At 39.6% G+C, this 23,362-nt stretch overlaps 1 protein-coding gene across 4 annotated transcripts in view; it reads right to left on the reverse strand.

Annotated features, from left to right (window-relative positions):
* Positions 1-23,362, reverse strand: part of ctif (CBP80/20-dependent translation initiation factor) — a 64,259-nt gene that overhangs the window by 40,316 nt on the left and 581 nt on the right. For 2 of the 4 annotated variants that reach the window (XM_063478377.2, XM_063478374.2), the window contains exons 2-7: positions 11,083-11,321; positions 9,760-9,831; positions 6,924-7,046; positions 5,637-5,710; positions 4,021-4,125; positions 3,810-3,888 (exon numbers count right to left, since the gene is read on the reverse strand). In XM_063478377.2, the coding sequence (XP_063334447.1) occupies positions 3,810-3,888; positions 4,021-4,125; positions 5,637-5,710; positions 6,924-7,046; positions 9,760-9,831; positions 11,083-11,259 (630 nt within the window). In that variant the 5' untranslated portion in view covers positions 11,260-11,321. Of the gene's footprint in view, positions 1-3,809; positions 3,889-4,020; positions 4,126-5,636; positions 5,711-6,923; positions 7,047-9,759; positions 9,832-11,082; positions 11,322-11,569; positions 11,811-23,362 lie in introns of those variants that run through there. The other 2 variants (XM_063478375.1, XM_063478376.2) reach the window with 2 other exon arrangements.

The raw sequence follows: 23,362 nt of genomic DNA on the forward strand, positions 1-23,362 counted from the left end.
GCTTATATCAGGTAAAGATTGGTGTACAGGAAGTGTGAAGTTCAAATGATTTTATTATGAGAATAAAATTTTGCATTGAAGAAAAGCTTTTAAATGTATATGATGCCAATTATAGTTTTTAGAATGAAAATCCGAATTGTCAGAAATTGGTTTGTCAGCAGGCTGCATGGCCATGGGTGCAAAAATCTTATAATTATGAGTTTATGTTGGAAAAAATACAGAATTTCACTGTTTGTAGGTGTATAACGGCACAAAATGAAACTATTCAAAGACAAAAGAAATAAATAAAAATCCCCTGATGACTAAATATTACGTTAAGGAGAATGGGCATCTAATACAGATGTTTTTTTAGAGTTTCCTTATTTGTGAGCATGTCAAGGCATAAGCGTAAATGCTTTTTTCCTCAGAAGGTGAACAAGATACCCCATGAGGATGTCTGCATGTCTACCAGTTTATTGTGACCAGGAAGACTTGTCTGCAACAACACTCATCAGGCAGGCTTCCAGTGGAAAAGTACTGTACAACCGGAATAACTACTAGTCTATGGGATATTCAGCTGTCCATGTCTACGACCAAGGATCACTGCTTAAGTGCAACAAGTTACCAGCAGAAAAGAGAGATCCCTGCAAACATAAATACAGAGCCAGGACGCTGAGAATATATATTTATTTAATAGAGATTCATGACAATAAAAGCGATGACAATACTGAAGAAACAAGACTCCCTTTCTATTAGTAACAAAACCATGCGCAGTGGGGTATGCAGTTTGTAATTTAATGTAATAATGCTGGTTATCAGTTAGATGACTAGAATTTTCGTAGTTAACGAGCCACAAAAAGATGTACATACTTTCAAACACAAAACCCTGTGCTTATCATTCCACCCAAGGTTTACATTGATTTTGTTTTATTTTACACTGTGGTCTCTTGTGGAAGACTTAAGTACCCTTCCTGTTATCTTGAGGGCTATTCAAGACCAAAGAGAGTGTCAGTGAATGGCCTTGTTAGTATGAGAAACAACTGGGCATCAGTGGCCTTGCTTTATAGCTGCATGACCCCACAGGGCATGGTTTTGGGATCAGCTTGCCAGGGCTCGATATTCACACAATCGGAACGTGAAAGAGTAACTGGGAGAAGATGAGAATTGCCAGAAACAGCTGAGAAATGTCAGGGAAAACAAAACAGAAAATGTGGCACTCAATTCCCAGCTCTGCGTCTCTGATCCCGATCGCAGCACAGAAACGCTGATGACCCCATCTATCTTTTGGCCCTTACTGAATGAACGGAAACGACAATCTTGGCTCAGAAATGATACAGTGAGGAAGCCATCTCGATCGCTCACCTAGATCCATCTTAACCCAAGCTGCGTGAGCGGCGCAGCTCAGCTCAAAGGCCAAGAGGGGAAGGAAAGAGGAAGACACTGTAGCTTAAACACCATGAAAGACGGAGGATATTTTGGCTCAGAAAGCAGGGGAGGAAGAGAGGAGGGTGACAGGGGTGACCTAATGTGAACTCTCGTCACCTCAATGAATCACAAATCATGTTGGAAAACACAATGCTCAATACCTTACACAGAGAAGCATTCCAGCTGCAAAATGACTTTTACTCTGTTGATGCGAGACACGTCACGTTCAGAAACACTGCTGTTGCCCTTTAGACTGCAAGTAATGTAAGTAAGGGGCACTTAGATCCCATTTAGAGAAGATGCTAAACCTCCTCAATAGTTCAGGAACTCGGAATAACCCTATAATATATATAAGGTTACTTTCCCTGTCAAGATTTTAGAAAAAGTTGCCTTTCTCAAGTTTTTTCATACTTGAATACTTTTAATATGTTTAAGAGATTTCAGTCTAATTTAAGAAAGATGCAGATTTTGCCCTGTTAAGAGTTTATAATGATATCTTTTTATCTGCTGATTTTGGCTCTTCTGGACTTTACTGCATTTAGACAATGATCTAAACTAAATATTTTTAAACTGGATTTCCTTATTTGATGGCACCTTTAGATTCCAAACTGCTCGCCATTCCTAACTTCCATTAACTGCGGCATCCCTCAAGGATCCATTTTAGGTCCTTTTTTACTTAAATTGTACACGCTACCTCTCTTGCGCTATTGTTCATAGATACAAAATTCACTATCACTGTTATGCAGGCAAAAAAAAAAACCACTTCAACAAAATGACTTCACTTTACTTAGATTATTTGATTTGGCATCCCAAGCTCCACAAACATCAAGATAAGATACTTATCTTCCAAACTGCAGTTGAAAATCATGGTGTTTTTATGGAGAGTTATTTGACTTTTAACGATCAAATCAAGAATGTTGTTAAAGGAAGCTTTTACCAACTGAGAACCATCACTAAGTTAAAGCCAGTTTTGCAGCTAAAGGATTTCAGCTGGACTGCTGCAACTTTACCTCAAACCACTCTCTCTCTCAGTTGCAGATGATTTAAAATGCAGCTGATCAATGCTTAACCAGTACAATGAAAATAGCACATCACTATCTGTGATATTTCAAATAGATTTTAAAATTTTACTATTTGTTTTTAAAGTCTACAATATATCTGTAATATATTGAAGTTCTTTTAAAAAATCTTTTATCTCTGCATTTTTCCTCTGTGTCACGGAGGTTCTGGCAATTTCTTAAATCAGCTCTAGAGGACGCTCTTTTTCTGCTCTATTATATGCTTTATTACAGCTCACTGTAAATGTTTTCTATTGCTCTTTTATTTGACTCTTTTGACCACTCATAGATTTTATTTATGTTTTCATTCTTTTCATTCTTGTTTTTCAAATTATTGGGTTCTTGGTGATCTGGAAAACACTCTGGGTCAATATGTCTGTGAAGGTTCTCAGCCATCCAGGTCATCGTAGTCTAAGGAGCTTGGAAAGAAAAGCGTCTGGACTTCTTTAAGTTGCTTGAAGACTCTGGGTCAACTTATGTTGTTGTTTGTACACTGACCTGACAGTATAGTTTGTACAACATTTGCCTTTTTGTCTTATTACAAAGCGAGAAAACACTGCATGGGGACTTCAGCTAAACTAAAGAATGCACGTACACAGAAATACTGAGGCATACATTTTTGTATTTTGTGGACTGAAGTCACTATTAATAGATTTGCATTTTCAGACTATGAAAATGAGCAAGTATTATAACTTCTATCACGGTACAAGTATTGTTTTGAGACACACTTGGAGAAAATGTGAACCTACTCATTAAGTTTTGCATGAGTGCTGTTAGAGATAATCAGACGCTGACTAAAACAGCGACTGCCTCCGAAACCAACAACCCACATCTCTTCTGTGTGAATCATTTGGGCATCTACGCATATATGTTATGCAAACATTTGCCCACTAGAGGGAGATATAACATCATTATTCACAGTTACAGCTCACTCTTGCATCTGCCCAGCAGGTGTCACTAAAGTTTTTATTTTCAATCAACAAGTCTCAGAAAGTACATATAACACGGACTCATCTTGCACTCTTCAGTTCCTTTTTTTTTCTTTAAAAAAAAATAAATTAACAACACAAATTGCTCTTTTAGTACAAGAAAGATCATTCCTGTAATTATGTTTAATATTCTAGTAATTTAATCAAAAACCGGACTCCAGCACTCTTGACTCTGAACTCCATTTGGTGCACGTTATTCCTTCACCTAACCACCAGGGGTCACTCTCTAACAGCAAATCACACAGTATTGCTAAAGCTTCTTAAAGTTGTGACCTGTGAATGGCTTTCTCACACCTGTTCACTGCAGTACTAAATTGGGATGGCTTAGTTTCACACAAGAGAAAAATCTGTGACTTACCGAGCGAAGATGGGGTAGGAACCTTTCTATGTCGTTCATGTCTATACCGTCATCTTCTTCAAACTTGTTTTTGATTATCCTGTAAGAGAGGAACGGGTGAGGTCAGAAGGTTGTATGATGCTATAAATTAAGGTGGTATGGAGCAATCAAAACTGTTCTGAGTTCCACCAGTGAGACAAAATAACTGAACATAAATAAATGTATAGCTTACCCTTCTCTGTCAATGTGTGGCAGGTGCTTTGGCGTTCCTCTGAAGTGTTTTCTGTGAAAATGGCTAAAGTCCAGCTTCTCTGGCTGCACGTCCCAGCCTGCACCTCTACAAGGAGGAGACAAAGTAACAGTTAGAGTCATGGAGAGTCTCTGCATAAGTGCATATGAGGGGAAATGCAGATCTTCAGCAGGTCTTGTGTGGGATAACCTGGACTTTATTTGGATCACTTGCATGAAAACTGCTACAAAGTTGCAAAAACTCATTTTAAAAATGATGTGGGACATTTTCTTTTTAATCAAATCCCTTAGAAATGATTTATTTGCCTTTTTATTTTGAAGATATAGATAGACATTGTGATATTTCTTGATTTCTTGTTACATCACCATCCTTTAAAGTTATCCTTCAAATTATTTTTGGCTTTTCAAAAGGCCTTAATTATACTTAGGTTTTCACTAAATCCAGATAAAACTTCACAAGCTTCTACTTACGAAAGCAACTGGTGTTCAAGAACCAGTTCCCTTGGGGGGGGACCCGAGATTTTATATAATGAATGGCTTGCTTTTCTTAATATTTCAGGTTGTCATTGATTAACGTAATGTATGTAATTTCTTAATGCCTGGTGTGTGAATGCAGATGTATAAACATGTAAATTGTTTATGCATCTATATCTCTGGCTCTATATGTGTATAAAATGATTTACACATTTCTGCATGTTTTATACTGTATAATTTATAATCTACTTGCAGGGTACCATTGCTAATGAGACCCTTAGTTTTTCTTATTATATCATCTGATATACAATATATAATATACTGTGTTTCCATATTTGACACACACACACACAGCTTTTATCAGGAATGCATACTTGAATGAATCAGTGTGTTTTAGTAAAACATTTAACCCTGTAACACGTCTCCACCTGCGTGAGGAAAAAACTGCTTACATCATCCCACCGTGCCGGCTGCATCACTCACTGCATGCTCCGTTGTGCCAGCGTGGCCGGAAGTCGCTGCTGTGCAGATGTTACCATGGCAACCAGTCCTGCCTCCACTTTTAACTGATTTATGTCTCGCTCATTTCCTTTCTCTAACGTTTTGACTTTCCCCCCTCTGCTCTTAAGTCTCACGTCTAGCTCTTGTTTGAAAAACCTCTTGGACACACAGAAGCTGATTCACGCAGAGACGTCATTTACTAAGAGTAACAGGATTTTGAGGACTGGGGCTAAACAGTCGAGCCTCCGGTAGCTCAGATGTAGTTTAAATGTGGGGTTTTTTCTCCCTCGTGATTAAGGTTGAGTGAAGAGATACTTAGTTTGGAACGACAGCTGAACAGATTTGCTAAAGGTCAAGCTGAATGTTGAAACTACTGTCTTGGACTACAAAGATAAAACAGGTTAAAAACAGGACACTAATGGAGCTCAAATACTAAACTGCAACCGTTGACCACAAGTGGAGAGGAAATTTTAAAGAAGTGAAAAGAGTAACCAAACAAAATTACAAAATGTACCAAAGAGAGGAACAAACAATTGCTACAAGACTGTGCTGTCTACTGTCTGTCACATGACCATCCAAAAGCTATATCCAGCAGACAGGTGTGTGAAACAGAAAGGTACCTACCCATGTGAGTCCATTGTGTTAGCAGCCCATATGTCTGTCCCCAGGATGTCAAAGGATCCCTCTCTGTTGCCATTCTAGATAACACACAAGGAAAAAGAAGAAAGAATATTTTCAGCATGACTACAAAATACTTCTCACCAATCCCATGTCCACATTACTCAACTTGTATGTAACATTTCACAAGGATCCTCCAAATCATTTGTTCCTCCAAAGGTATTCTAGAAAGACTTCATTTGTAGCCTAGACTTTTCTGTGACTTAACTCCATAACCAACCATAACCAGAAGCAAAATACTCAACAAGCAAGGCCTTGTGTAGAGAATGAGCAGCTTCCTGCTTTACATTCCCTCATTGTTAGCAGTGTTTAGAGCCTAAAATTCTGAAGCATTCTGCTGTTGAAACTGAGACCCAGTTGATTACTGTTATATCCCTAACAAAAGGGAAATTGTTTCTCTCAGGATTTTGAGCAGCTAATGTGGCTAACATGACCAATAGCTGTGACTGTATATCAATATGCCAGAACTATGTTAAAATTTTAATCAGAAACTGTGGAAACATGAAATCAGTGATTTGAATGAGTGAATGATTTGAAATCAGTAAAAAAAAAAAAAAAAGGAAGAAAGGAATCCATGTATGTTAACGTGTTTTCATTAAACGACTTTGTCCTGTTGCACAAACTAAGCCTATCTGGATTTTATGTTAACATTAACCAACAGGACATGAGGAAGCCTCCAAACTTTTCCTCTGCTGAGGTAAACCAAAGCTTTACTGGCTCTTCCCTTGCCCTTTTAATGCTCTATCTCTCTACAAGGTTTCATAATTTGGCTCAGGACCTTTTCAGTCTTTACCATGATGGAACTGAAAAATTAACTGCTGTGGCAGAGAAACAAATGGTCATGGGCATTACATTATCATGTACTGTGTAATGCAGTGATCTCTGTTCAAAGCTCCCCGTGTTCCTGGTCTAATGTTTTGTAGGCATACAACTCACTGAAGGCGGTGTCTGCTCTGTAAGTAACTAATGTAACTAATGTCCAGCAAAATGAAGGCATTTTGCTAGACTAGCTGACAAATGAGAGCAAACCTGGCTTCTCAGGAGGGGCCCTTAAAGAGGATAAATTGGAGCATTGAAGCATCTAAATCTGTTCTGACAGCTTGAACGCACAAATGACCATGGTATCAGGGGTTTTTTTTCCATTTACTTTTATCTTGATTAAAGGCATGTTAGTGCGGCACTTTCAGAAAGTTAATCCAACTCAAAAGCAGACAAACCCATGTGTTTCTGTACCTTGGCAGAACCTTTGTACTGGTTGTTGTGCCCCCTGCTGCCAGATCGTGAGCCAGATCCAGGTCTGGACCCTGAACTGGGCCTGGAACCTGTGCTGCCATTACTGCTGTGTTCCCATTCATCCTGTGGAGTTGAGAGAGTTAACAAAAGAAATTATGATCTTTGTTTTTTGTTTTCCAGTTTTCCTCCTTTTTGCTCATGCTTTGTTTGTATATATATTAGACCATTGCTCTAGATAGTCAGTGTCAAAACTAGAGACACTTTTTTATGTCCGATACCGATACCGATATCATAAATTTGGATATCTGCCGATACCGATATGAATCCGATATAGTGTGTTTTTTAATCAATAAAACTGTTTTTTTAATATATTGCTGCATTTTGTGTAAGTTAATATTCAAGTTTAAATAAACAACAACACTAAAGCTATTCTGTTATACCTGTATGTAAAAAATACACTGCACCCAAAATATTTCATAGTTCAGCAATACTGATCAATCTAATAAACTTAAACCTACTCCATCCTTCCTACTCTGGTATTTTAAAGAGTACTTAGCAGAAATATTAAGCAACCTAACTAATAGGGTTGCAAACTCCCAGCAAAAAAAAATAGGGAAACACCCCCCACCCTCCATCTCATGATGCTTAATCGACGTAATCAACTTTAATTTGATGCAGTGTGGGGGAAAAAATGCACAGAAATCAATTATTTTTCAAGAATAATTAAATAGATTCAACATCTTTCTTCAACAGAATTGCAGACTGCACAGATGGTATCTTCCCAAAGGAAAAAGTACTATAGCTTACTAGGGTATATTAGACTTAACAGTTACTATAATACAGTAATGGACTTCTATATATTTTACATAAGATTAAAACTTGGGGTGTAAGATTCAGATAATTATTTATTAAAAGCTAGACGTTTTAAATGAGAATAAGAAAGAAAAGTATGTCTTTGTGCCCCCTTTTCCCTGTTCATGCCCTATCGGCCCCCCTGGCTAAACTTTGCTAGATCCGCCCCTGCACAGTTACCAGCCGTCAGCTACATAGAAAAGGATCCTGGTGTACAAAGTAATATTGAATACATTCTAACAACAGCTTATCAAGCTTAAACGTGCTGCTGTTGTTCAGCCGCTGGTTTCCTCTTTCTGGCGCGAAGTGGGCCAAAAACAAACAAGAAAGACGGACTCGCGACAGAAAAGCCGATCAGCTGATCATTAATCAGTTTCACGATTGAAGTAGCAGCAAGAAGAGGTACTTGCTCGTGTCGTGTCGCAGGTATTGTGAGGTGCTTTTTTGATATTTAATGGATCGGATTACATTTTTTATTTCTCTCCGATATCCGAACCAGTAATTTACGTCAGTATCGGACCGATACCGATACGTGATATCGGATCGGTCCATCTCTAGTCAAAACCTGCTGAACATGGAAAATGGAAAAAGCTTGATCTCTGCTGCTTTCTCATTTTGTTACCATAAACAGTCACATTTCAGCTCTACCCTGCTTAATTTTGTTAGATCATTCTAATCCATGCTGCTAAAAAGTCACCTCTGGAGAGCAACAATACAACAATAAAAAATCACCAAAATCTGCATTGTGAGAACGCACCAGAGCGACACACACAGACTCAGATTTAACAGACTAACTAGCTGGTAACTCACTTAGTATTTTTTTAATAACTGGCTCTAGCGTCATAGTGTCCCATGACAGTCACTATGAACATGCTTTCAATGTAGAAAGTGTAGATGAATGACTAAAGGTTGGTGTTACAGAGCTCTTTCAATCATACACTGAAGAGCTGACAGAGCCCAGAAAATGGATGAGCATGTACAGAACAGAGAGAAGGAAAACGTGATTTAATCATTGTGGTGATCCAGTGACCAGAGAGTAAGTCAATATGCAGCTCGAGCAGACTGAAAGGGTGCACTGGGTAAAATTAGGACTATTTTCAGATCAGCAACTACCATGTGCAACGGTATACATCTGACCTTGCCTAGGAGATGTGTTACAATGACTAAAGCTTTTGTATTATTGTTTTAGGCATCCAAATTATTTTGGTTGTTAGTGATTTAACATCTTTATATTAAGACAACAGCAGCATAACATTATGTTCAGCATAATGGTAAGCATAAAGGCAATCGACTGATAGGAGGCTACCTGTTTGCAAGCAGTTGCAGTCTGAACTGGACTGAGTGCAATCAGACTTAGAGAGACTGTCAAAGGTCTGCAAATAATCTGGTTTTTCAAATGCAGACAGATGTGTTGCCATCAGCATGAATAAGTCATTGTCAATGAGCACAACTCAAGGATACTCAACTCAACTGGTTACCAGCTGGTTGCTGAATACAACTGTAATAGGTAAATGTGAATTTCTGTCTAGGTAAACAGAAACAGATATGTGATTTTTCACAATTTATCACTGTTAATTGTTATATTATCAGAAACAGATTGCGTGTAATTGCCAACTTGACCCCATTCAATCACTCGTATCAGACTGTTAGCAAACTGATTCCATCTTATAGCAACAGTTATTGCACATGTTAGCGACAGTGTCGATATGCTCATTTCCTAGCAAACCAAATAATTGAAGTGAGGCAACTTATCTCATCTTACTGGATAAAACAGATGTTGACAAAGTGTAATGTCATTTAAAGTGGACAAAACATGACAAGTCCCACTATATGTTATTGCAATGGTCAGCATCTTGCAAAATGTTAAAAACTACAATAATATTGTATTGTGAGTCATATATTGTGATAATTTCATATCACAGGGTATCTGGTGATCCCCACCTCTATTTAGCAAAGATAGAGCTGTGAACAGACAAACACTCACTGGCTTAGATGTGCCTCGTCCTTGTGATGATGTCCAGCTACCATCTTTCTTATCATTGCAGTCATCTGTCCACTGAAGAAGAGAGAAAACAAAGTAGGTAGGTTAACAATTACGGCATATTTAAAGTCTTATTAAAGCATATTTAAAGTTACTTTGAAGTTCTGCTTTTATAACTGACTCAAAATTATGTTTCTGACCAAATCTTAAAGCCTGGTGTATAGTTTGTGTAGCAGCCAATAAACTAGGTCAAAGCAGCTGAAGCAGCTAAAGGTGAACTACAATGTAAGTTCAACACTGCCATGCTTTCTTTGCATTATGGTTCTGTCACACTACAATAAAAATAGGGACAGCTACTAATTAACCAATAATCTGTGGTTGTCCAGTGACTGGCCGTACATTGGTTGATCAAATGGCACATGCACAGGTCACCCTGGTGGAAAGCAAGGCTTGCAAGTAATTGACTAATTGAATTGATCTAATTCATAAATGCAGACAGATTGCCAACATGTTGGAATCGATCTTAATCTCTTTCAATGAGATCATCTGAGATGTGTCTCTTTGCAATGGGGAACTCTATTCAGCTGGATGCCAACTGGTTAGATTCTGTTGTGTTCGTATATAAGAGCAAGGCTACTGAGCTTCTATGTCATGTTGTAGTTAAATCACCGTCCTGAATAAGTCAAGTCACTATTTGAAGTTGAACTTCTAAATTTCTGTTTCAAATGTCTGAGATTAGATGTGTTACTTTACTTTTCTTCAGTGCAAAACTGGCCAATCAGAGACAGTATTAGAGGAAGAGATGATACCGATCTATAAAGAACCTAAATCATTAAATGCCAAAACACTGTACATACAAATAAAATGAGAGTGATCCTGCAAAAAACTGTGAATAAACATATTTCTTCATCAGAGAATCTATATGGCACATAGAGCATACCAAAAATGTAAGCGCCAGTGAGAATGTGGCTCTCACACAGTCATTTGTGAACTGAAACTCAGAACATAACCTGCTCCGGGCCATATTATGTGTTTGGCATTAGTTACCATGGTAATCTAACTAGGTAAAAAGACCTTCATGACAATGAACGCTCTGATATTAACCTCAAAATACCACCCTAACCCAATAATCTATCTTCGTGGTACATCTCTGACGAATGCCCTTCCACTTTCTCTCTATTTACACAGTATTCATTACAACACTAATGGCAGCTGACACAGAGAGAAACCTTCCAGTCTTTTTTGGGAAGATAAAAAAAAATCCACAGACACCACCAAGGCCTGGAATAATCAAATACAGTACTGCTAATGTGATATAGCTCTGACCTGGGGTACCTTGCAGCTACTGTCCAAGTCCAAGTCTCCATCTGCCTTGTCTCCCAGAAGCCCTTGCACTTGATACTCCAGCACATAGCTGTCGATAAAGCGCTCCAGCTCTTCTATCTCCTGCGAGCGTGTGCTCCCAGCCTCGGACGACGCAGACGCCACCGAAGAGCTCTCCATGGCAACGGGTGCAGTGATGGGTGGAGGGGGAGGGAGGGGAGGGAGGGAGAAAGGAAAGTGACCTGTGGGGAAAGGAAGTTTAAGAAATGGACAAGAGTAAGTGAAGCTCAACTTTTTGAGAGTCATTATATAGTCATTATAATAAATGTTTCAATATCGAGACACTGACTGTCAAAGAGGTGCGTGGACATCAGTCCAACAACCCAATACAGACAAACTGTTGAGTCACTTGATCAAATATATCCCCGGTAGATTTACCTAAAATAATCACTGCTTGCAGCTCAGGAACAGCTAAACACATTTTTCTTACCTTTTCCACCTCAACTCCCTGACATTTGAAGAAGGTACACAGCCTCCCTGCTGTCAGCAAACACCCATACATGCACTGTCTGCTTCCAACAAACTGTCCAACACACAAGACAGAAAACCTGTGTTCAGGTGGAGCTACAGCAGGCCCAGGCAGGCACTCAGCTTATCAATCCAACTTTTGAAAAGTTGCTCCACAAACCCTCTTAGCTGTCACCATTCACACACCTCTCAATGTCAGTTTGTTTTCCCACCTTTACCTTGCCGCCTCTCTCCCTCTGTCTCCTGTCAGTGTTTTTGTGTGATCACCTGACCCCCGGCCAACAGGGAAGCAGTTTCCTGGCTGTCTGTCTATTGCTACTAAGCTCCTTTACATCACGGCTTGATCACCAGCCATGCAAAGAGGATTTATGGCTGGAGCAAGCAGAATGGTATCTGCTGAGTCCTTGGGACTCGCTGGGGAGTCCTGTGCATTTGCAGCCAACAAGTCAGCTACAGAAAGTCTATAGGCTTTGTTTTGGCTATGATGCAACAGCGCTGCCTAATGCCAGAGTAATGGGGAGTGGTATTTCCTAAACATATTCTGCAATCTCTTTTTCCAAGATCAAATTTGATCTTACTAATTTCTGCACTGCATGAAGGGCAATGTTTTTCAAACAGACGTACAACAAAGGCAGGATCATTTCTAAGTTAAGCTAGCATACCAACAACTCTAAACAAATTTAGAACAGTCAGCAAATAACATCAACATCCTCCACTAGAAGATCAGACCTCAGGTTCTGAACTGTTGTTGAGAGACAGTAACCTGAATCTCCACAAACACTAGCAGGTCAACATGTTATGCATCTGACTCACAGTCAGCACTGTAATCCATACGTGTCAATAATATAATCCACCATACATTAATGCCAGGGCTTTGATTAGCCTGGTGATTTGCAATTAGTAGGTTACAGAAGTATGCACACTCAAACCAAGTGTGTGCTCAGCAACACGGGACCTGCAAGTTTATGAATGCATGCACACATGTACAAGTATAAGCATCCCCTGGCACACCCATGCATATATCTACATATATGTTTGCATGCTTTCATATTTTCTCCAATCTCCGTATAGATGCAGTGATTCACTACTTGTTACCTCTGCCAAGGTAACTCTGTTTTCACTACTGCTTTCTGGTTTGTCTTTTTGTCTGTTAGCAGGATTATGCACAAGTTGACAGGATGCTTTTTATGAGTGTAGGAAGAGAGGTGGGGCATATGAAAAGCAAGAACCTGTTAAACAATGGTGTCTGCCTTGCCAGCAGTGCAGTACAACTAAAGGGCTTAAAAAGGGGTCCATTTTGGTGCCTTTAACTTTTAAACCATATGTCTGAGTAAAATTAGTTTGCTTTAATCAAGCATAGTTCTTCCTTAATTAACTTTTAGCGATACTGGATCTTATGTCACTTGCTGCAATTATTGCCAATCATAATCACTGAGAAAGCTGCCTAACAGGATGTAGGGTCACAGCTATCACAGTCATGCTTGGTACATGGACTTGAGACCCCATTTTAAGGAAGGACAAACAATTCTGTGGCTTTGACCAATGGAGGGCTTTTTTCTAGTAGTTCAGTCCAGCTTTGGAAATATATTGTGACATTTATGATGAGATTGTTTACAAAATTGCACACCATAAAAGGGTGCACTGTTGGCTTTAGTAAAGTTCTACAGAGGTTTACAAGTTTTCCCTGCGCTGTCCCTTTTCGTTGCCATTGCTGACTCAGAGACATTTGTTATCTTCATGGTATTTGGTGTATTTTAAGACTGAAACTAAAGTGAAATTCCAGCTATGTTCTTTCCCATATGCAGCCAAAAACGGCGACAAATTTATCTGACAATCCAATCAATCCAAGTTGTGCCCCTCGCTATGTCCTCAGCCAAACCGGTAACAACCTGCTACTTTTGGGTACTCCCTGCTGGTTGCCACAGCGGGTATCTCTGCATATCTGACCTGGCAGATTTTTATGCCAGACGCCCTTACTCAAATCCAAAGGGATTTGTGTCTCCCACTGGTCTACCAGCAACCTTTCATGTGTCATGTGTTAATCGAATGTGTAAACCACCATATTACATGGACCCACTGTATACGAACCATGGACAGTGCAAACTCACTTCAGACATTAAAAATTAATGGTAAATTAACTTATATATAATAAACTTATATAAGAGACGCCTAATCAAAGTCTGGGCTTAAATCCGATAATGGCATGACCTTAAACAGGCCATTCATGCTTGAAAACCCAGCAGTGTGAGCGAATTAAAACTATTCTGCAAAGAAGAGTGGACCAAAATTCCTCCACGGGGATGTGAAACACTCAGTGCCAGTTATTACAAATACTCAATTGCAGTTCTTGCTGTCAAGGGTGGTGCAACTAGTTATTAGGTTTAGGGCAGCGGCCCCCAACACCCTGGCCACGGTCCGTGAGTCATTTGGTACCGGGCCGCGAGAGTTGAGCCTCGGGTGTGAAATTTATGGTTTTCAGAGATTTTAGCGGTTTTCATCGTTATTTTTTTATCATTAACTCCATTTCCCTGGGTCTTTTCCCCTGTGTTATGAATGCATTTCCTTTTTTTGTTACCGGTACTGGTTTTATTTTGTTGTATTTATCTGTGACAACTTAAAGGCTGGTCCGTGAAAAAATTGTCTGACATAAACCGGTCTGTGGCGCAAAAAAGGTTGGGGACCGCTGGTTTAGGGAACACACAGATTTGGATATCTTCTCTCTCTTGATTAAAAAAAAATCCTAATTGGAAAAATGCATTTAGTATTTTTTTTTCATTTATCTTTGTCTAATATTAAAATTTGATAATCTGAAACATGTAAAAATGACAAAAGAAATCAAAACTAATTTTTTTTTTTACAGCACTGTGTTTATTCACTCGAGCTCTGAAGTTAAAAATATTGAGTTATAATACTTTTAACACAGTTTGAATAAGTAGAGCTGCAATCAATAATAGTGTGAATGCAACAGTATGTTGATAGATGCATATTGGTAGTGGCTACAATCCAGTCAGATGTCCTACTGTTGTCCTTGATATGTAGTGTGGGATTACTGCCTAAGGGTAAACAGCTGCCAGCAATTATTGACCCTTTGATTGATGCAAAATACACGTAGCTTCTGGGTTTTTTTGCCTTGCTATATATGACAATTTCTACAGTGCTATTACAGCCTTTATGTGCTTTCTGCAGGGGATGAGCGAATCACCAGGTCCATCTCAATGGCATTAACTTCAGGATATAAAGCTTGTTCTGCATATCACAGGAGTGAGGCATCTGTGGAATGGGATGCAAGCCTACCCAGCAGTGTTTTGCAACACAGCACTCTAAATCTGCAGTTCTGATTTGTTTCATGGCTACATTGACTAAAAATCAATTTTTTCTCATGAGGGAAAAATAAGTGTTTAGTTATAAAATACAATCACATGTAACAGTAAAAAAAAAAGCCAAACTACTATTGTACTTATAGGCTGCAGGAAAAGGGAAAAGGATAGAAGATTAAAGCAAGGACCTGCTCTTCACAAAGAAAAGGATACTACTGTATTTGGTGTATATGTGAGGAATAACAAATAAAGAAGCTCTGCAGGCTGGTGGCCCATCTTAGAGCTTTGACTAAACAGAGGAACTGACTCTGCAAGGTCAGGGACACAAATAGCATTGCAAGGCAGCTCAGATTCACCAAACACAGGTCTCATCTTCCCCATACACGCTAAGATCAATCAGCGATATGAGCTCTCAAATAACAAAAAGATGCAGACAATGATGAAATCATTGTGAAGTCCTGCTTGAATTTTAACTTACTAGTAATGATCGTCCAGCCTTTCTATCTACGCTCACATGAAATGAGAAGATTTCTGACATTTAAATAAGCTGCATTTTGTATCCACGCCTATCCTGACTCCTATGATACACGCATACTTTACAAACATCTTCAACTTGGCAGTAGAGAAGATCCATACAGCTACTTCAGCTACAGGGTGGGCACTAATGCCTATTTTTAACACAACATCCAATGTGACTTTTTCCTTACGTCATCCTTGTATCCTGACCTGTTTGTCTGAACTATTTAATGTATGAATTTTTGGACAATGACATAATTTTTGTACTTTTTTCACAGGGGATTTTTGACCAAACAATCAAGATGTGATTGAAGTGCAGACTTTTAGCTTTAATTCTAGGAGATTTACAAAAATAGTGTGTTGACTGTTTAGCCATTGAACAATTGACTGACAAGCAGTTTCATGGCCATGGTAGTTTCATACCTTTTCACTAGAACTCCCAATGAACGTCTAAAAAAAATGTTGACGTGAGTGAAAAAAAAGCTAACTAAACCCATCAGAGAGATTGCAAAAACGTAGCCAAATCAACAATGTGGTAAATTGCCTGAGAAAAGGAAGACACAGGCCAGCTTAGCAAAACCAATAGGCCTGAAAGGCTACAGAAGGTAATTACAGCAGATGATTGAAGGATTCTTTCCTTGCCTAAGAAAAACAACTTCTCAGCTTCTTGCCAAGTCAAGAATGCTCTAAAATAGATAGATGTATCACTGTCAGAGATGCAAAAATGTAAAAACAGAGGATTTGCAACAAGGTGCAAACCACTGGTTACACTCAAGAACAGGAAGGACACATTACATTTTGCCAGAAAACATCTAAAAGAGATATGACCTTTCTGATAAAAGAAATTCTTTGTATAGATGAAACCAAGGTTGACCTGTAAAAGAATGATGGGAAGAGAAAAGTATCGAGCAAGACAGAAACAGCTCATGAGTCACTGATTTGCAACAATGTCTTCCCCTCCCGGCGCAGGGAATTTGGTTAGATAAAAACTCAACACACCAGTTGCCGTCAACCCCAGGGTTCACCGGGCGAAGCTTTAAAACTTTGCTGTTGTGAAATACTGTCAACTATTTGTTTAAATTACTTACTATAGCTATTCTAAAATAGATAAGAACTACAGGGTGGTGAAAATTTTAGACTGCACATGTAAAAAAGCATGTGCATCGACCAGCAGGGTCATATGACCTGGACCAAGATAAGTAGTATAAAATGGTTGGCAGACAAACGTGCATAAGCATTCGAGGTGCATATAAGCAGATAAGTCTTCAACACAATGAAGCTTAGCATTAGCCGGTCTAAAACTTTCCAGCTTTTTACTACAAGTTTGTGTAATGTTGGATTGCGCCAGTGTGCAAACAGTCCAGTTAACGGTCCAGCACACTCACCTCTAGCGAGCAGGCTTCATGTGTCCTGCCTCCTGCAAACTCCCTCACCGGCACCACAGAGCGTATCTCCAGTAGTGCAAACACATGTGAATCCACTTATTCTGGCTGTGTGCACCATGTAAGAAAGTATAAAATATCCTGACTCATGTCTCCAGATTTCAAGCAATTTTTTGCAGTGGTTGTTGCACTGTGGAGTTTTTTTATTCTACCTGTTTATGTAGTATTAATTTCCTTGTAGATTCATCACAGTACGACACACTCTCTCCTCTTTTTTCTATTCTCCTTTTCTGTCTTCTCAAACTACATTTTTCAGTCCCCTGACCCACAATGCTCTAACTCCTCCTCTGCTCTTTCCTGTCTCCACCCTTTCGCACTTTTTCCTCAATCCTAACAGCTGTTACAACAAAGAACTGCCTGCCATCCTGTCCAGCTTCCCCTCAAACTTCATTGCTAAGCTTAAGCTGCTTAAGAAATTGCATATCAGTACACAACAATTGCAGACATCAAAGTCTCCTCCTAACCTTTCAGTTGAATCTAGACAAGCCACGTAATTTATTACTATCCACTGTCATTAGACGAGTGGTTCTGGCAGGTTCCGGTTAGGGTTAGGGACAATTTACCTGAGCCGCTCTATGTTTTAGAGTCTCACAGCTTGTTATCAGCCAAAAAATACACACATTATTACTTATTACAAAGCCTTTCCAGCATGAATAGTGGAGTAACAATGTGCGGTGAGAAGCTGGGTTACCTCAGGCAGTGACCCTCCAGGCAAGCAGAGAAACATTAACCCTATAAAATGCAAAGCAGACTGTACCACAGCTGACCTCATAGACATCGATGCCCAAAGTCCAGCAGCGTTCAGGCTGATACTAAACTGGCCAGACAGACACAGCGTGGCACTGGACTGCACACTGTGTCTTTGTTTGAGGACCGATAGAGATACTTCCATCACTATGCATGTCCGTGATTGGATGTATCTCCAAAATCAGAGTGCATATATTTGTCAATTAATGGACAAATATATGCAAAATTACAACAGGAGTGGTGTATAAACACACAAAAAAATCGATTTTGCTGTAGACACTCTAATCAATGTGTCTGATTAATGTCTGAATAATGAAAGAGTAACGTCACAACTAGTTTAGAAGTTAATCGTGGTCCAAAAGGAACGTTGAAGCATGGGCATAACCAAAAATTTAATTTTATGAAATGAAAACATATGCACAGGCTCGTATTTTTTTTCAAATTGTAGGGAAAGTGGAACTTTTCTGGAAAACCATACATATAATTAGTAACTATCTTAAACTTCTGGAGAATGCGCTGCACAAGTTAGCCTGTTGATGTGCTGAATTAACACACTGCCAGGCCTACTGAATGAGATATTGAACAAACTGAATTATTGTTCCTAAAGCTTAAATATGACTTGTGCCCTGGATCTATGTTGAGCCTATGACATAGCCTAGTGGCTGATGCCTTTCCCAGCATTTATACCTGTGGTATAGTACAGTACAGGTACAGGTACAGTACCTATACCTGTACTGTACCTGTACCATGCTTTACCACCATGATGGAGCTTTTCTCTTCGAGTTGTTCCAGTCAATTCTAAAACTGGCGGCAGAAAAAGAAGATGGAAAATCCACAAAAAGGAAGAAATAATGGTACTGAACGGGCCAACCAGTCTTCCATTTCTGTCGAGGACCACACCAGGTTTCGGTGTAGGTTTTTGTGGCTGGGGGAGGGGGGTTTTGGTTTCAGTGTACCTACAATGAAAATTTAACACATAAGCATAAACTCAATTTAAGCGTCAGAGTGCGGAACAGACTTTTTGGACTCCTTCACGTGATGTGCGTCACTCTCTTCGTGGATTTTGCTCACTAAAAAGAAATCAGCTGTAATGCAAAGAACATAGCTTCTACTGTGTGAATACAGAAAAACAAGCCTAAACCGTTCGGTGATTTGCAACCTTTGATATGGTTACACAACAACCAATCAGTAAGAACCATAATCCTCACAAGCCAAACGGAGCAGAACATGAGACCCCGTCTACCCAGTGGGAATCCAAGTCAATGTTCTCACCCCATGCAGTGAGAGCTGGTAATACGTCTAATCTGGTCTACTACTGACTGGCAGCTTAAGAAACTCACACTTGAGCTTAAATATAATTTGGAGTAGTCTATTCTTGAGAGCAGAAGAGCTGCGTGCCTTCTTTGACTCTAATCATTCAGCAGACATACTTGCTGTAATAGATGTATGCAAATAGGTTAAATGGAGCAACCGCATACTTTGGTTAGGATCAAGGGCTTTACAGTCAGCAAAGGGTACTAATAACACCTGTGTGCATATGAAACATTAACAGTCACTGAAGACACAGAGATTCAAAGATTTTTTACACCTCTGCCAGTATGTAATGACAAATGGACAATTTTCTATCATAATACAGGACTCCACAACGTGCTTCATTTATTTTATAAGTAAATGACAAATAAATCCTTTTAATACTGCATCTTATTTTGCATTCACTGGAACCGGTAGTACAAGGATGAGCCCGTCTTCTTACCTAGCAAACATGAACACTTTAAATATATCGCCTACAAAATGCAGATGAAAAAGTGTCACTGTTCACATTGCGTGCCACTCTCTGACAAAGCCGAGGGATAATAATAAGCATTATGTGGCTGGCACCAATCAATCACAATTTCTCCCGCGACACTTTTTCTGCATAATGCGTCTCGGTAGTGAAACTGGAAATTCTATTTCATTTTCTTTTCAGCCATTTGTCACACTTCAGAGAGTGCGTCCCCTATATTTGTCCATCTTATGGTTTTCACACAAAGCCAAAAAAAGGACATTCTCAAACCTCTGTAAGCCTGAGAGGGGTGGCTTGTTGGTCAAGTTTGCAACATAGGTAAGTAGTCAACCTCAGGATACCCCTGACAGGCATCGGGAAGTACAGTACCAAAACAGAGGCAGAAATCCTGTTACCAGAGCAACAGGTGGCAACAATCGAGAAAACTGCCTTTGTAGATCTATTATTGTTACTACTAAAGATGACATGGATACAAGGGAATTGTCAGGGCTAAACAAGGGAAATATGCCTTTACATAGCTAAAAGTTACAGTCATAACAATATAAAAACATAAATTTATGTGTGATAGGGAGCCTCGAGGTTAGACATTCAGCTTCAGTTATACTTGATGATGATGATCTTTGCTGATGGCTTCAGAGCACACTGATACAAATTAATCCCCACAGTTAACTCTGAAAATTAACTGGATGCTCAATGCCGTTCATTTGTCTGACTTCCTGCCCTCATTCATCTCCCTAGCGCTGGAAGAGTTTCTCCTCCATTAATTGTTGTGTTGAAAACGACCGCATGAAAGTTCTCTCAAGAACAACTCATGTAAATCAGTTGAGGTCATTCTTTTTTGGTGCTTTTTAAATATAGATTTTTTTTCTACAAAGATGCGCTCCACTGCAAAATCACACAGTCATTCTACAAAGATCAACTCTCTCCTAGCAGAGCTATTCAAGTCATAAAATACTACGTATTCTTTCACGCTGCAATATAAGTTACATAAAACAAAATATAAAAATATTCAGTTTTTTCCCTCTTATGTGTACTTACAAGTGTGCGATTAGAACAACCTGAATCCAGTGGAAGAGACTAACAGAAAAAAGTGTGCACATGTCACACGAGAGGGGAGGTACAATGGTGTGTGTGTATACTTAAAACAATAGCCTCATTGTCCTCTTTTGTCCCTCTTTGTCCCTGTACTGACCAAATGGGAATGGAGTGGGCATGTGCAGTACTGCAGAACTGCTGGGATTGAAGCTCCACATTGCTATGCTCTTCTGTCCGGACACACGAGCGTGGAGGTGTGACAAACAAATGAGGGCATGCTGACCTGCTCACAGGCTTCCTAACATGTATGGAGGGTAGATAACAGTCCTTTGACCTTAAAGGTGAACAGCAACCAAAAGTCAAAAGACAGGCACAAAGGTGAGTGTTCAACAGAGCTGTGGCTATTATTGGTCAGGGCTGAGATGATGACAAAACTGCTGACAAAAAGATCAACCACACAAACAACACAACTAGTAGCAACACAATGGCTTACTGCAAAAACCATAGTATATAACATGTTGGAGCTCCGTCATCTCTCACAAAACTGCTGTATGTTTCTCTGATTCATCAGCCGTGTAATCACTCTATCCTCACTTTCTCATTTCCCACTCACTCATCCGTTCCAGAGAAGCAATGTAATGAGGAGCAGCCCCCACTGAAACAAGGCTAGATTTCTGCTTCACAGCCTGACTCAGGATGATCCAGTTTTGTGCAGGCAGCTCCCACTCTCTCCGTAACATTGCTGCTATATTTGCGCCTCCTCCACATTCTTCAAAGCGCTACACGCACATACAGGGAACCGGGTCTACGTCATGACCTAAACACCAGCTCGTTTTCTAATGCTTACGTTGACATAAAACACAGAGGTAAGAGTTACCTGCTGCTATGGAAATTAACCCTGGCATCACTGGTGAGATCGGCTGTTAGAGTGAATTGTTAAATGTTTGTCATTTTTATGCTTACCATCCATTTCTACATTGTTTAACTGTGGGATGAAAGCAATTCCACAGTCCCCCTCCCCAGATTCTTGAGTTTTTGGGTGAGGGGCTGTAGGTTTGATTACAGACACATCCTATCTGGAAGGTCTGTTTGATGTAAGCTTCCTGCCCAGCAGGAGGTCTCTCTCACACACACACACACACACACACACACACACACACACACACACACACACACACACATATATATACATACAGTGCCTCGTCTTTGTAACCAAGGGGGGTTAAGAGGGGAGGTACGTGTTGTAAACTATTGTGTGAACTGTAACAGTTTGTCAATAAATAGCTGCAAGGGAAGCTGCTCTTTGAAGGACTTTGGGCTGGAGACAGGTTAGGAGCGTGAGCTCCAAGAGCTGGTTCTTGACCAAAGGCCTCCCTTGCGCAAGTAAAAACAATCGATCGCTGTTGCCTTGTTTTTCTTTCATGGGAATAAGTCCTGGATACAGCGGGGTCTGAGTTTAGACCCAACAACGGCCTTTCATTATTGTCTTTTCTCTTTTTTTGTCCCTGTATGGTCTCCCAGGACAGAGTTCACAATAACGATCGTTCATCACATTAATGCAGGATTCACATGCACCATGATGGCAGATCACAGGGGGTGATGATGGTGCACTGACTCTTAGATTAGTATGAATGAAACTTTTTTTCAGGCCACATTTACACATCAGCAAAACTCAGTTTTATTTTAATGTGAGAGCAATCTAACTACACAACATATCACAAAGTGAAAAAGCAAATGGATGGATATTTCTAATATTTCCTCACTGTAGCAATGTGTATTAAGAATCCACAGTATCCTTTATTGAGCATATGTGGGGCACATAGTGTATCAGATATTTCTTTTTCTTGATCAGCTATTTGATGATAGTAATATAGGGATATTATCAAATATCAATTTCATACATATCCTTGAATTCCCTGCAACTGTAGGCAAATCTCAACCAAGTATGTCTTTGCTCATGTACTATCAGATGATGGCCAAATCATAATTGACTGAACTATCTTCACAACAGCTAAATGTTACCAAATGTGTGGACTTTACATTAGCTAACAGGAACGTGGTCTAAATGTCTCTTTACAATATGTACAGAATGAGAAAGTGGCTGAACCCGACTGACCTCTTGGCATTCTAATGAAATAGCATATGTCTCGTGAGTGATCACAGTAATGTGACAAGTTAAATACACTGCAGAGACATCCTTTCATCACTGCAGACAATCTTTTTTTAAATTCTCTATTAATAATACCACCTGTATAATGCAATCATGCAAAATAGGTCTAGCTTCTAGGTCTGCATTAAAAAGGTTACCTTGGTCTCTGCTTTTTGACTTGTAGCAGCATGCAAACATTCCTTAAATCAGTAAAGTCACTCTGATCCAATCAGACCCCAAACAGCTGGAATCCCAGGAATGCCATGCGCAAACTTCACCAAAGTGTGAGCTAAAGAGCAACAGTCAGGTCGGCTAGTGATCAAAATATTAAGTCTGCTCATTAAGTTTTCTCATTAAGGACTGCATGATTAATGAATAACATGTAACACATTCATCATTGGAGTATGAGCTAATGTTTATGTTAAAATATATTTAGACAGAAGTTCCAAATCTGCCAGAAATGTTGATCTGCCTCTGTCCTGCCACAGTCGCAGCTGTGATGATCCACTCTTTGTTGTGAGGGTCAACAGCTGAGACAGTGTGCTGCTCTGCAGCTAGCTCAGCACAGCTGATTGACTTTAACGCTTTAAGCGACTGTTCCCATAATTCCTGTCAAGCAAGTATGACGCAACGTTACAGAAACCGAAGGACGACTAACAACCTGTGCCACTATAGCTTAAGCTTTTTTTTTTTTTTTTTAAATTTAGCACTTATAACCACGCCCATGCTGTATGTGATGCTAGTACCGTGTGTACCGGGGTCAGTG

The sequence above is a fragment of the Pelmatolapia mariae genome, linkage group LG7, assembly GCF_036321145.2.
Source record: "Pelmatolapia mariae isolate MD_Pm_ZW linkage group LG7, Pm_UMD_F_2, whole genome shotgun sequence".
Taxonomy (NCBI): domain Eukaryota; kingdom Metazoa; phylum Chordata; class Actinopteri; order Cichliformes; family Cichlidae; genus Pelmatolapia; species Pelmatolapia mariae.